Genomic DNA, 13,131 nt, shown 5'->3' on the forward strand with positions numbered 1-13,131 from the left:
CTCTATATGTATTTAGATAAAAACGCTGACGTCATTCCCGGGAAATTACGCGCTAAGGCTGCCAGGTTCGCTTGTTATACGTGAACAGCAGCTTTATTTATCATTGTGATTAGTCACTAAATGGTTGGGCTCATTTGGCCATTATCTAAATTACGCAGAGTATTGTTACATTCTATATCACGCAAAAAACGGACACGTAAATGTCCGGAAATGTTTTCCCCCCGAGAAATTACTGCATGTAATTTTTTCGCAATACCTGGCAACATAAGAGAGCACAATTACGCACACAGACACACACACACACACACACACACACACGCACGCAAACATGCGGCCAACAGCTGGAGCTGCCGTCAAAAATGCCGATTTCGTTGTGAGGTGAACATTTACGCCGAGCACGGCGGGTAGGGAATAGCCGGATTACCGTAATATAATATGATCTTTTTTATGTAGTTGCTGTCCGGCTCCGTGTTTACACTCCTTGAATTGGTGTGAGTGTGTGTGTGTGTGTTTATGTTTTTATGTTCTTGTAGGGGAGCTGAACTGCTTTCACCATGAAGGCCAGCTGTCTGTGTGTTAAAAACCTGTGACCAGATCCTAAATGAACGTGAATGAGGTTTGAACCCTTGTCTGTCTGTGTGTGTGTGTGTGTGTGTGTGTGTGTGTGCGCGCTACATGACATACGTGTGGATAAATGTGCTTTTTTTTTTTTTTGGATGGAAATGCATCCTCTTTGTGCCCTGAAGCAGAGCATGGAGAGACCCCCTTTCGGGCAGAAACAGTCCTGCGGACCCTGGGAGATGCTGGATAGTCTGGGCATCGGAGGATTTGCCCATGTCTACCTCTACCAAAATGTGGCGAGTACAGCTGTATTTTTTATTATTTATTATTATATATAAGAGAATGTTCTTTTCCTATTCCCCTTTAAAGTGGCCAGTTGGTGTCAAAACTCACTATTCAAATCCTGATCCTGTTCAAACGACAGTCCGGTGGCTTCCCTTTTTGAACTTTTCTGCCTTTTCTTCAGAGTGAACATGACGAAATTCCATATTTCTCTTCCCCTTTGTTTCAAGTCGTGGCCACGATCAGGTGCCCACGCCTAATGCAATCGGCATGGTTTTTACTTCTGCTCAGGAATCCTCTGAGAAGATCGCTGTGAAGCTCTGCCGTCTTGAGCTGACCCCGCGCAACAAGGACCGATGGATACGGGAGATCCAGATCATGAAGAAGTCAGTTTCCTCCGGAGCCTCCACCTTTAGGATTAAATTGTTGTATTGTTTAATTAGAGGTAGCGCTGTCTTTTTTTTTTTTTTTTTTTTTAGACTGAATCATCCAAATGTGGTGACTGCCAGGGAGGTTCCCGAGGAGATGAAGCGCATCGCCCTGAACGACCTGCCGCTGCTGGGTATGGAGTACTGCTCCAGGGGAGACCTGAGGAAGGTGAGCAGCGATCTGGAGATATCATCTTGAACTTCTTAACATGTCGAAGCAAAACCTGGAAAGCAAACCCGTCCGACTGTGTTACAGATGCTGAGCAAACCTGAGAACTGCTGCGGCTTGAGGGAAAGCGAGGTCCTGTCCCTCCTTAATGATGTAGGTGCGTAGTGCTCCTTCTTCCCGTGGCCTGATCTGAATGTGTGTGGCGCCATGACAGCATGGAACATGGAATGGTGACGGGGCTCGATTTTCCAGCAGTGTTAAATTTGCATAAAAAAATAAACAGTGCTGCAGTTAAAAGGTACGCTTGCAGTTTTATATATGATTTGTATGAGAATATTATCGATGTGGGATGTTGCAGGATCAGGAATACAGTATCTGCACAAAAACAAGATAATCCATCGAGACCTGAAACCGGAAAACATTGTCTTACAAGACGTTGGTGGAAAGGTGGGTTGGTTTGGACTTCATTTATTCTTTGAAAAACGAAAAAAAAAAAAAACCTTGCGCTGAAATAAACAGTTCTTCTTTGGTTCTAATAGCTGGTCCACAAGATAATTGACCTTGGCTACGCCAAAGACCTGGACCAAGGCAGCCTGTGCACGTCGTTCGTAGGAACCCTGCAGTACCTGGTAAGGCTCTTCCTGTGTGTTAAATTGCGAGGTCGACGCCCGTCGCAGGGTTCTGTCTTTCTTTCTCAGGCCCCGGAGCTCTTTGAGAACAAGCCCTACACAGTCACCGTGGACTACTGGAGTTTCGGGACCGTGCTGTTCGAGTGCAGCTGTGGGTTCCGGCCTTTCCTGCACAACCTACAGCCAGTCCAGTGGTACGTTTAGCGGTGAAGGCCAGCACCTCCACCCCCCACCCATGTACTCTGTTACAGTACAACAGCATTCAGAATACTGGATGCGGTATATTAAACGTGTGTTTGTGTGTCGTCACCAGGGCCAGCAAGGTGAAGAACAAAGGTCCGAAAGACATCATGGCGGTGGAGGAAATAAGCGGCGAGATCTCATTCTCTACACACCTGCCCTGTCCCAACAACCTCAGCAGGTTGAGCATTTCAATTTATATATTATTCTTTTCATTTCGGTGGCAGGACGTGACAGACCTCCTGTCACCGACTCGTCGTGAGTGTGTGTGTGTGTGTGTGTGTGTGTGTGTGCAGTGCTCTGGAGGAGCCTTTGGAGAATGTTCTCCAGCTGATGCTGACGTGGGACCCCGTGCAGCGAGGGGGCGGGATTAATCCAGAGGGCAGGAGGCCACGTTGCTTTGAGCTGTTGGATCAACTCCTCGCCATGAAGGTGCCTTTCAGGAGTCTCTAGTAATTTGCCCTCAAAAAATCTCAACACCAGTTGCACTTTTATTCATTTCTTGAGTTTTTTTGTTTTTTTTTTTTGAGGAAAGGTCGTGCATGTGCTGAACATAGCAACGTCCAGAGTCCACTCGTTCAAACTCTCGGCTGACGAAAATCTGCACAGCCTTCAGAAGCGCATTGAGGCCGAGGTGCAGGTCACCGTCACCGACCAGGAACTGCTGTACAAGACGGGCGTGTCTCTGGACCCCAGGAAGCCGGCTGCGCAGTGCGTCACGGACACGCTGGTGAGTGTCCACCTTAAAAAGAACCTTGGTTTAATACCAGGAAGCATCTAGATGCAGTGCTACTTTCTGACTGTGCTCCTTTTTCCATCTACTTCTGGAGAGCATGGTAATGTAATAGATTTTTCTGCAGCAGTGATGTTGGTTGTCAGTCGGCTTTCCTCGAATGGTCTCCATCCTCTGTCAAATCAATTTAATTCTTCTAGTTCTTTATTTCTTGGTGTCTCCATATTTTGGTGAGTAGCTGTACATATGGATTTTAATTTTTAAATTGTCTTTTTTTGTAGAAAGGGTGGGACAGCAATGCCATCTTCCTGTTCAGTAAGAGTCTACCGGAAAACTTGGGGTCACTCAACAGCCGGAAGCTCCCAGAGAAAGTCCAGCGCATGAGTAAGTGACACTGGGCAGTCCAGGGAGCTCACTTGCCACACAACGTGCCACTTCCTGTGTGTGATTTCCTGTCCTCCCAAACCAGTGCATGGTGGTCCAACGCCGATGGCCTTAGCGATTTTGAAGAAGGTGTGGGCGGAGTCAGTGAGCTACGTCTGCGGGCTGAAAGAAGACTACAACCTTCTGTTCCAGGGACAGAGAGCAGCCATGTCTGTGTTGTAAAGTTTGATAATATTTTTATTTGATTTATTTCCTGTTGTATCACCTATGACACCGTGTGGGTTTTTTGTTCAGGTTGAGTCTGCTCTACCACAACACCAACCTGACCCGCCTGAAGACCAGGATGTTCGCCGACTCTCAGCAACTGAAGGCCAAGCTGGAGTTCTTCAAGAGCAGCATCCAGTACGATCTGGAGAAGTACATCGACCAGATGCATTATGGGATATGTGAGTTGCTGTTTCAGTAACAGTGAATTCAGCTACATGAATCTTTGTCGTTTATTATTTGCTAATTTCTTACTCTAGTTTCTGAGAAAATGCTGAAAGCGTGGCAGACCAATGAGGAGAAAACTGCCTCATTTATACAGGTATGTCCTGGACGGACGGCGTATCCCAAAAATACTAGTTTTCACTTGAAAATTCAAATTTTATCACATAGAATAAATAATTTTCTCATGCTGCTAATTGTTCTCAACTGCTATATTTGTGCTGCGTAATTAGTGTTTAAGCAGTGTACTAAAATATCCATAATATTGTCATTGTGCCTGTAGGTGGCAGAAGTGAATCATCTGGACGATAAGATCATGGCTCTGCACTCTGAGATTGTGGAGCTACAGAGAAGCCCCTTCGCTCGTCGCCAGGGAGACGTCATTGAAAAGCTGTGAGTTCTCATCACTTCCAAACTAGTTTACACTCAACATGGCAGCAGTGTTTATTATATTGATCGTTTAAAATGCATTTATTAACTGGCGTTTATTATTCATCAGAGAGGAGAAGGCTAAAGAGCTGTACAGACAGCTGAAGATCACGTGTAGAAGTAAGTGTCTTTATGGTCGTTTTTTATGGTTTAAGAAATGAACACTGTTGGATGACGGTGGTGTGACTTATTCCACCCCTGTGCAGACCCAAATCCTGATCCCAACACCGACTCTTCAGAAATGGTTAAAATCCTCAGCCAAGCCATGCAGAACCAGGACAAGATCCTCAAGGACCTCTACGCACATCTGGGGTACAGACAGTACATCCTTTCAACCTCACAAACCGGTGAGAACCGGTTAACCAGCCATTCGGACCTGTGTTCCACAGGAAGATCCTCCTGAGCAAGCAGAAGATCGTGGAGCTCTTCCCTCAGATAGAGAAGGTGCTAGATGACATCGGAGAGGCGGAGCAGGCTGTGATGCAGATGCAGACCAAGCGGCAAAGGGAGTTCTGGCAACTGCTGAAGATCGCCTGTGTGCGTCTCTCAGACAAAATGACTATCATTTGCCTAGAGTTAACATTAGACTTACCATTTTTATATCTTCTTGACATCTTGGGCCATGTTTTCCCAGTGCTAAATGAGCCATGTTTTCTAATGTCACATCATGTATGTCTTCTGTATTTACAGAAATAAAAAGATAAAAACAGTCATGCTGTACGCATGATTGACAGCTCTCACACACCCTACTTCCACATTCTGGAGGACTTCAATTCCCTTCCTTGTTTTTCTCAGGCCCAGAATTCCACAAGAAACTCCATGTCTGTGAGTCCAGAGTCGGTTCACCAGTCTGTGCCACAGTGGACACCCTCCACCCAGCCTGGCAGTGGACCACACCCACTGGCATCTCTGCCAGGGTCAAGTGACAGGTAAACACCCTCTGCCCCACCCGACGTTCTTGTAAAGAGCACAGGGTGAACAGAATTGGACATTTTTCATATTTTCCTAACTTTCCACCGCTCTGAACAATGCATGTTTTTTTTTCTGTGGGGGCGGCGGCAGCGAATCTGTCGCCCGTCTACTGCAGGAGAACCAGCAGTACCTGAGTCAGCTGGGCAGCCTGGTACAGACGGTCATTGGGGACCAGACTCAGAGCCTAGTGGTGCGTAAGTCCCCAGCTTGCACCCTGCAACATGTGAACTTTTTCCATTGTTCTTTGTAATGCACTTTTTCTTTTACAGGACCAGGACTGGAGCTGGACTAATTACGAGTCCTTCTGCGCAAAGCTGCAGAATGTGTAGCAGGTGTCTGCATGCCAGGTTGATAAATTCCTGCTGAGTAACACTAAAGACTGCAAATTCCACCGGGGTTCCGTTTAATCATTTTCACAATTGTAAGCATGTGGAAACCTTGACCGTTAATTCGCCTCTATGAACATAAAGCACTCGAGAAGTTGTTATCACTACATTTCACAACTTTAGGTGAGCTGACATATTGTGTGGTTTTATTATGGAGCTGAGTGCAGCTCAGCTGAGTTTTTATTTTATGCCGCTTTGCACACTGGTTTTCTGTGTAAATGTGTCACTGTGGGGAAAAATGCACTGTGTTCTGTTTCATAAAATTTATGAAAGCTTATTGTGATGTGATGCAATTTTATTCATTTAAAAAAATGCACTGTACTGAATGTAACCATGTGTATTTATTATAAACATTATGTGAGAATCTAATTGACCTTGTTTTGATGGGCAAAGGTGCATCATGAAAAACTACAGCTAAACCCTACAAATCCAACAGAACTCTACACAGTACAAATTATGATTTGTTGAAATATATATTGTTATAAAACTAACTAAAATTATCCTTGATCATCCACAGGATGGCACTGTTGTTAAAATCTGCAAGTGTTGCATGCCATTTCTTTCGAATAATATCAATAATAATGTAACTAAACATGTTTATGTAATTTAATTACTTCTTGTGTATGAATTTGTTTCAATGTTCAGATGTGTAAGCGAACTGGGCCAAGTTCTGAATTTAGGGTTAATAGTGTATAGTGTTATTTGAAAGGTGAGGGGCGTGGTCACGCGCTGTGGGCGGGGTCAGGAAACGCGCACCGTGTCAAACGCGTCTCAGGAGCGTCGAGCGCTCAGGACGCGTCTCTTGCTCTGCGCGTCGGAGGAGCTGTGGAATTTACCAGAGCTCCGGGGTCTGTAGAAATTGCCAGACACTTGGAACATTTTTGACGCGCTCTGTCGTACTCGCCATGTCTGCGCGTCGTGGGGTGAAATCGGATCTGAATCGGGAATCGGTTCCCTCCTGAGGGAAAGACTTTGTTTTTCGGAGAGGAGTGGACGACTGCGGAGGTCGAGATGCGTCCCGGGCAAAGGCTCGCCTGGCTGCTGCTGAACGGGACAGCCTGCATGGTGAGTTTCAGCTCACACCTGAATAAAGTCACTTCAGAAGTTTCCCAAAATAAAACGCAAAGGGACGCTTGCCTTAAAAGCTTAAAATTTGCAACTATGCCTAAAAATATGCATGATATATTCAAAATGCTATTTACAGTATGGCAGGACATGTGATATGTTATTTAGATAAAATTCAAATAACTATTTTGATATAAGTATTGCAATAATAATGAAAATAATCAATGCAATTAATCCAGTTCACTGAGTGCACTTAAAGTTCCAAAGGAGTTAAAATCGATATGCGTCCAAAGACACCAGCGGCACTGATCAATACTTCAGCATCAGGACCAGTCGTCATTAGGCGTCATTAAAAAGCCACCAGTGAAGCCATCAGATGGCGTGCAGTGCTCCGTCTTGTTTCTGCATGCAGCAGGAGCCCCGTAGCTGCATATGGCGATGACATGCAAACTGGGAAAATAGAAAGAGGAGAAAAAAAAAAAGCACTTCGCTGTGCACATTACTACGCTCCTTCGCTCAAGCTGTTGCTTTGGTGAGCCTGTCTGCAGTGGCAATTAACAGTTGGCCAGTGGGTTTCCTCTCATCAGAGCCGCAAGCGGCGTGGGATCACAAGTTCTCACCCCGCTCGTCAGCCCCCCACGCACTTCACCCGTGGAAAAAAAGTTCCCCATTCGGGAGTCAAGCAGCTGAAACCCCAATAAATGAGCACGGCTCCAGGCGAAAATGAGGAGAAATGAGTTAAAAGACAGCGATTAGCTGGGATCACAGAAACTCCCAGAGGTTATTTAGCCAGTAATCATGGTCTAATGGATGCGTGTATGAGAAAAAGTCTCTTTTGTTTTGTCTCTTTGATCAGATGGTGCTCGGACAGGGGGAGGCTAGTGGCAGTGAGTCTCATCCCCGCACCGGATCTCTTGTCTCCGGGCAGGGGGAAGGCATCTTCCCCCTGCAAGTATGGAAGCTCCATTTAAAAACCCAGACGGGTGGTGCTGTGTCCCTGGATTTGCCCGGCCACTCCCTGTGGGTCCCTCGGGACCAGGAACCACCAGGGCCAGAGATGGCCTCTGCTGTCGTCTCACGCACTAAACGGCAGCCGGTCATCAAGGCCGGAAAGTTCCAGAAAATGTTTGGTTGGGGAGACTTCTACTCCAACATCAAAACGCTGCGGCTCAACCTCCTCATCACGGGCAAGTTGGTGGACCACGGCAACGGCACCTTCAGCGTCTACTTCCGGCACAACTCTACGGGCGAGGGCAACGTGTCCGTGAGCCTGGTGCCGCCAGCTAAGACGGTGGAGTTCGACCTGGAGAGGCAGAGCGTGGTCTACCCCAAGGACTCCAAGACCTTCACCTGCCGCGTGGACTACGAGAAGGTGGAGCGCAGCAAGCGCACGCTGCTCTGCAACTACGACCCCTCCCAGACCTGCTTCCAGCACCACACCCAGAGCTACGTCTCCTGGATGTGCTCCAAGCCGCTGAGGGTCATCTGCATCTACGTCTCCTTCTACAGCACCGACTACCGCCTGGTCCAGAAGGTCTGTCCAGACTACAAATACCACAGTGCACTGCCCTACCTGCCATCAGGGTAACCACAGAGACACTTTATAGTGCCAGCGTCCCTACATCAGATCTGTCTGCGCCGTTGCTCCCACATGGCAACCAATCCCACCTCCCCGTTTAATCTGTACAGCACAGTGTTGCACTCAGATGATTTACAAATGATCCCCCCTGCTGCTCGTGTTTGGATCTGGACTAGCAGCAACCTCTAGTCGTAGTCAGGGTGAAGCGAGAATTTGATCCAGCAGCTCCCCGTGTGCCCCCCTAAGACATCACGGCCCTGCAAGTCCTGTCGTTCTGTCTTTTTATTATTATAATAAGAAACTTCCTCCGTCTCTTTCCCTAAGCAAAATCTCTTTTCTTGGGCCAGGTGGGGGTTTAATAAGAGTAATAATAATAAAAAAAAAATGTCAAACAGAGCGGGAGCAAAAATTTCATTAAAGTTCACGCTCCTGGGGGAATCAATCATTAAACCATTACCAGACAGCAGGCCTCCGTACAGGCAAATACTCCATATTACTCCCTCGGCCCACACGTATTCAATCTTTTCTGGTGGACATAGATGAGGCGCGCTCGAAAGCCACATGACCAGGAAAATCTCAGCACTTTAATTATTATTTCTTGAGAAAGTGCCCAGAGTTAAGTGGTAGAAGTTGTTAGAAAATAGTGCTATAAAATTGTTTTTGCAAAACCAAATAATTAACATTCAATTCCGAACCGGGATCATTTTCTTCTTTTGTTTTCCGCGAGGACAGGAAGAGTAATTTGCGGGCGCAGTCTGATTGGTGTTGAATGAACCATGTTATCCGAGACTCCCTCACCATGGCAACAGGATTATTGTGATTAATGGCTAAATTAACCAATGAGAACATGTCATTGGGTTGGGATGCGGAGCAGAACCTGGGGAGAGACTTGGCCCTCGTTGAGAAATTTTCACATTTGTAGTGATCCCGGTGACCCTCAGTTCTGTTCTCTACCCAGTGTACAGTACCAGTCCAAAGTTTGGGGACAGTTTCCAACACTTTGTTATCATTCACTCATGTTAATGAGCATCTCAAGAAGTGGCTTTTGATGGTGAACAAAGCAGCCATGAAGGTAAAAATAGGCGACTCTGAAAAAACAGATTCATCAAACATACTTCACTTACTCCTGACACAACAAATACTAAATATGTTTCTTGCATTGGATTTTTATAAATGGCTCCATCTTGGTCTCCATAACCGCAACAGACTAGGGACTTTTGACTGGTAGTGTATACAAAAAAACTGTCTGTTGAAGGCAGGACACAAATTATTCAAATCCTGAATTAAATGTGTAGAAACACTCATATGTGGAGGATTTTGCTGGCATGGTGTGTGGTCTTGGGTAAATGTGATTGGACCCTGATCTTCTGAAGGCAGAGACGTCTTCCAGAATGATAATGCCCCCAACCCCCAACAACTGCCACTGAATGGTAGTAGCCCAGGTTCAAATCCCACTTACTACCATTGAGTCCCTGAGCAAGACACCTAACACTATGTTACTCCAGGGGGACTGTCCCTGTAAATACTAAAACTAAGTCCATCTGTATAAGGGCGTCTGACAAATGGCGCAAAGTGTACATGAATGGTATATAAACTTGAAAATGATGGACTTAATATGATCTTCAGCCACCAGTGATCCATCTTGACACCTTGACATGGTCTTGGTCTGTCCACCACCATTGTCACAAAACCAAACATGGAAGTACCTTTTGACAGAATGATGTCCCTTCCTCCAGTAGAGAACCAGATGTTCAGCAACTCATCTTACTTGTTCCGTTCATTTCCTGGAATTTGTATGTATGTTCTTTTTCATCAAGGACAGCATTTCTAAACGTATCTGTGTATGAAAGTATGGAGGATGGCAAGAAGGCAGAAGTTAGAAACTTTAAGTGTTAGGAACTTCAAGAAATATGAGGGCCACAGGTGTGAGACCTGAACGAAAAAAAAAAAAAAAAAAAAACGAATGAATGAATGAATGAATGGAAGAAGGACTCAGAACAAGCAGCGCGCCGAAGCCACCCTCCGCAACCTTGCCTGCAAAATGTCCCCTAGACGACAGAACCCCTCCAGCAATTAATCAAGTAATCTTGTGCTTACTGAGGCTGTAAGCCCACCCGAACAACTTTACCCCACAGAGAGGCGGTATGAGACTGATGGGTGTGCACATTATCACCTTTTACTCAAACCTTTATGAAATCATTCCTGTCCAAAAAATCCTAATGAGCTCAGATGACAGATTTAGTCACTAATTAGCTGCTGGATGTTTCAGACATTTAACCTCTAGGGACTGACTTTGGTCAGTGGATATTTTAAAAACAATTAAAACGTTTGAGATCATTAAAAAAGGAAGAAAACTGTCAAACTGTTTGGGGATTCTTTCCTTGGACAAAGAAACCAAAAATGTTTCACTGTGTGTTGTAGGTTGGGCAAATTTTTGCTGATAAGTTTTTTGGTCATCTAGCAAAATGGATGTAATTTAAAATAAATGATTTTTGCACAGTCTGGGTCCTTACTGAAAGTGGATGTTTATAGTGTTAGCGTTAATGTCTTGTGAGGGATTTAATTTTTTGTTTTCGCTTACATTTCTGAAATAAAGAAAGTCTAAAAAGTTCAAATGAACATGATGTGATTGTATGATGTGATTGCGTTGCTTACTTGAGCGTTCTATTTCATTTTTTCTTGAGTAATGTTGTTTAATACCTAAAATCATTACTAGAATCTTAATTCCGTAGTTTCAGTTTTGTAGTAAAAGTTCTAGTACGTTGTTGAATGGAGAGTTTGTGCCATGTCATCTTAACAGTTAGCATAAATGTGAATGCTAATAATGCTAACATTTGTAACATTAGTACAGGCCTGCACCTGGTGATCTAGTACTTCAAACATAATGTCTTACTCTGCTCATTTCAAAACACCTTCTAACAACTATAATAACAACTATAATAATAACAATAAAGTGGGACATCTAGGTTGCTAGCTAATTAGCTCACGTGCAATAAGCCTTGGTTGTTTAACACGATAAGATGTTAGTAATTGAGCCCCATGTGCTTTTAATGACTCTGAAATACATGAGATGCCGCCCTACTTTTTCCACAGTGGTGCATCAGCCCAGCACATCTACCCAAAATATGACTCTGCGCCTTGTCCTGACAAATTGAATTCACTCCATGGCCGCTTAATACGCCAGCCTTTGTGGAATTGTTTTGTGATTGGAACTGTCAGGTTAGCATTAGAAAGGGTGTTTCGTGAGTGTGTGTATGTGTGTGTGTGTGGTGCAGATAAAAACACAGATATTTGGTCTATGCATCATTTATTGTTGCAAACACATACACAATCGCACGCCTTCATTATGCACTAATTAAAAGTAAGGTGAGTGAGTAGGCTGAATGTAGCATTTAATGAGCACAAACGTTCCCAAATAAAATAAAAAAGCCTTCCAAGGGTGTATCAGAGGACAAATAAAGCTGTTAGCCTGTCCCACTGTGGGTTTTATTGGAAGTGCACCGTGTCAGGCCGCTACATTGGAAGTGTTAAAGTGTGCGGATTCACCGACTTATGAGTCTTGCACATTCACTGGGTTCAACACCCTTCTGCTGAACCTGAGCTAGAGTGTCGTCCCACATAAAACACAAACACATACAGAATTACGTTCATTTCAATCCACACAGAAGCATTGTAGTATTCATAAATAAACACATGCCATTAAAATGAGCTAAGACTGGAAAATATAAAGAAATACTGGTGTTGGGATTTGCGCTTTTACTTCATTGCTTTTAGTTTTGTTCTTGCATAATTGAATTGTTATTTGCTAAATTGCCCCAATCTTATTGTGTAGCACAATGTATTACCATTGTCTAATTCAATTTGGTCCAAAATTACTATATAGCTGACTCTATCAGGAAAAATGTCCATATGACCATTCATGAATTCCGTAATATAGTGGATATTGGAATACATTTAATTACTTTTTAATTTTGTGATTCCCATGTGCAACACAAAACTATGAACCATCACGTAGCAGCAAATGTCTTGCCATTAATCAATCTAATGTCTGTGCAATAAATGATTTATTATTATCATGTAAATGCATTCGCAGAACAATGCAATTAATACAAGCACCCAAATGATGACGGAGCATTGCCTAAGCACTGCACCTCAGGGAAATAACAGCTGAAGGACATCACTACAGAACCCTTTAATAAGCATGTTAATATCTGTTCTGCAGCTGCTCACACATTCATTGGGGCCGGAGTGGAGTAGTGCAATTGATGGAGTGAGGCGGGTGAGAGGTACGTGTGGCGAGGGAGGTGATTAAAGGTTAATTAACCCTCCCCTCTCCAGACGAGCTCAGTGCAGGGTGTTTAAGGACCAGGCCGACTCTGCGTCCTCTCAGAGAGGTGCACGTCATTGCATCACCAAGCCAGCAGGCCTCTAGTTTGGATAGACTAGGTCACTTTGTCCCCTTAGGGTCTTCATCTGTAGAATGAAAAGTAGATGTCACTTGACTTTGTGTCTACACCAATACATGGATTTTCAGGTGATCATTTTGGACAGACGTTCCCCAAAGCTGATGTCTTTTGTCCCCATGTTGAACAAACCAATTTACCTAACAATGTTACAATAACGTCTGGCCAGAGACACCCAGACACTTTAAATAGGATGTAAATTCACCCTCCAGCCTGGTAGAAGCAAAAGCAGCCAAAACAGGGAGATGATAAGCTGGTAACGGCGGAGAACGACGACAATCCACGCCGAGATTAGTTTCTAAATAGTTCATCAAAGCCGAGGCAC

General features: G+C 44.5%; 2 protein-coding genes across 6 annotated transcripts; both read left to right on the forward strand.

Annotated features, from left to right (window-relative positions):
* The first annotated feature begins 285 nt into the window (after nt 1–285).
* LOC114777971 (inhibitor of nuclear factor kappa-B kinase subunit alpha-like) lies at nt 286–6,068 on the forward strand. Of its 5 annotated transcripts, XM_028967060.1 has the most exons (23): nt 286–404; nt 534–616; nt 747–857; nt 1,135–1,229; nt 1,323–1,440; nt 1,528–1,597; nt 1,799–1,887; nt 1,980–2,069; nt 2,139–2,263; nt 2,383–2,490; nt 2,606–2,741; nt 2,845–3,039; nt 3,324–3,426; nt 3,512–3,635; nt 3,721–3,872; nt 3,951–4,012; nt 4,196–4,305; nt 4,412–4,461; nt 4,548–4,653; nt 4,731–4,878; nt 5,137–5,270; nt 5,404–5,503; nt 5,583–6,068. In XM_028967060.1, the coding sequence occupies exons 2-23, from the start codon at nt 602–604 to the stop codon at nt 5,640–5,642; spliced, it is 2,301 nt and encodes a 766-aa protein (XP_028822893.1). In that variant the 5' UTR covers nt 286–404; nt 534–601; the 3' UTR covers nt 5,643–6,068. The 5 variants fall into 5 exon arrangements, with proteins under 5 accessions (XP_028822893.1, XP_028822879.1, XP_028822883.1 ...); XM_028967046.1 differs by having other exon boundaries at nt 1,980–2,263; XM_028967050.1 differs by having other exon boundaries at nt 750–857; nt 1,980–2,263.
* A 426-nt stretch (nt 6,069–6,494) lies between these two features.
* On the forward strand, nt 6,495–10,307 carry LOC114784260 (neurexophilin-1-like). Its single transcript, XM_028969523.1, has 2 exons — nt 6,495–6,764; nt 7,621–10,307. The coding sequence occupies exons 1-2, from the start codon at nt 6,711–6,713 to the stop codon at nt 8,350–8,352; spliced, it is 786 nt and encodes a 261-aa protein (XP_028825356.1). The 5' UTR covers nt 6,495–6,710; the 3' UTR covers nt 8,353–10,307.
* Nucleotides 10,308–13,131: the final 2,824 nt, after the last annotated feature.

Source organism: Denticeps clupeoides, chromosome 2, assembly GCF_900700375.1.
Source record: "Denticeps clupeoides chromosome 2, fDenClu1.1, whole genome shotgun sequence".
In the NCBI taxonomy this organism is placed as follows: Eukaryota; Metazoa; Chordata; class Actinopteri; order Clupeiformes; family Denticipitidae; genus Denticeps; species Denticeps clupeoides.

Excerpts from the sequence above, each read along its gene's own strand:
- LOC114777971 (XM_028967046.1), top strand. Across the intron at positions 2,264-2,382 it reads AACCTACAGCCAGTCCAGTG|GGCCAGCAAGGTGAAGAACA; the intron begins GTACGTTTAGCG and ends TGTCGTCACCAG. Across the intron at positions 5,504-5,582 it reads ACCAGACTCAGAGCCTAGTG|GACCAGGACTGGAGCTGGAC; the intron begins GTGCGTAAGTCC and ends TTTCTTTTACAG.
- LOC114784260 (XM_028969523.1), top strand. The coding sequence starts at position 6,711 with ATGCGTCCCGGGCAAAGGCTCGCCTGGCTGCTGCTGAACGGGACAGCC. Across the intron at positions 6,765-7,620 it reads TGAACGGGACAGCCTGCATG|ATGGTGCTCGGACAGGGGGA; the intron begins GTGAGTTTCAGC and ends CTCTTTGATCAG.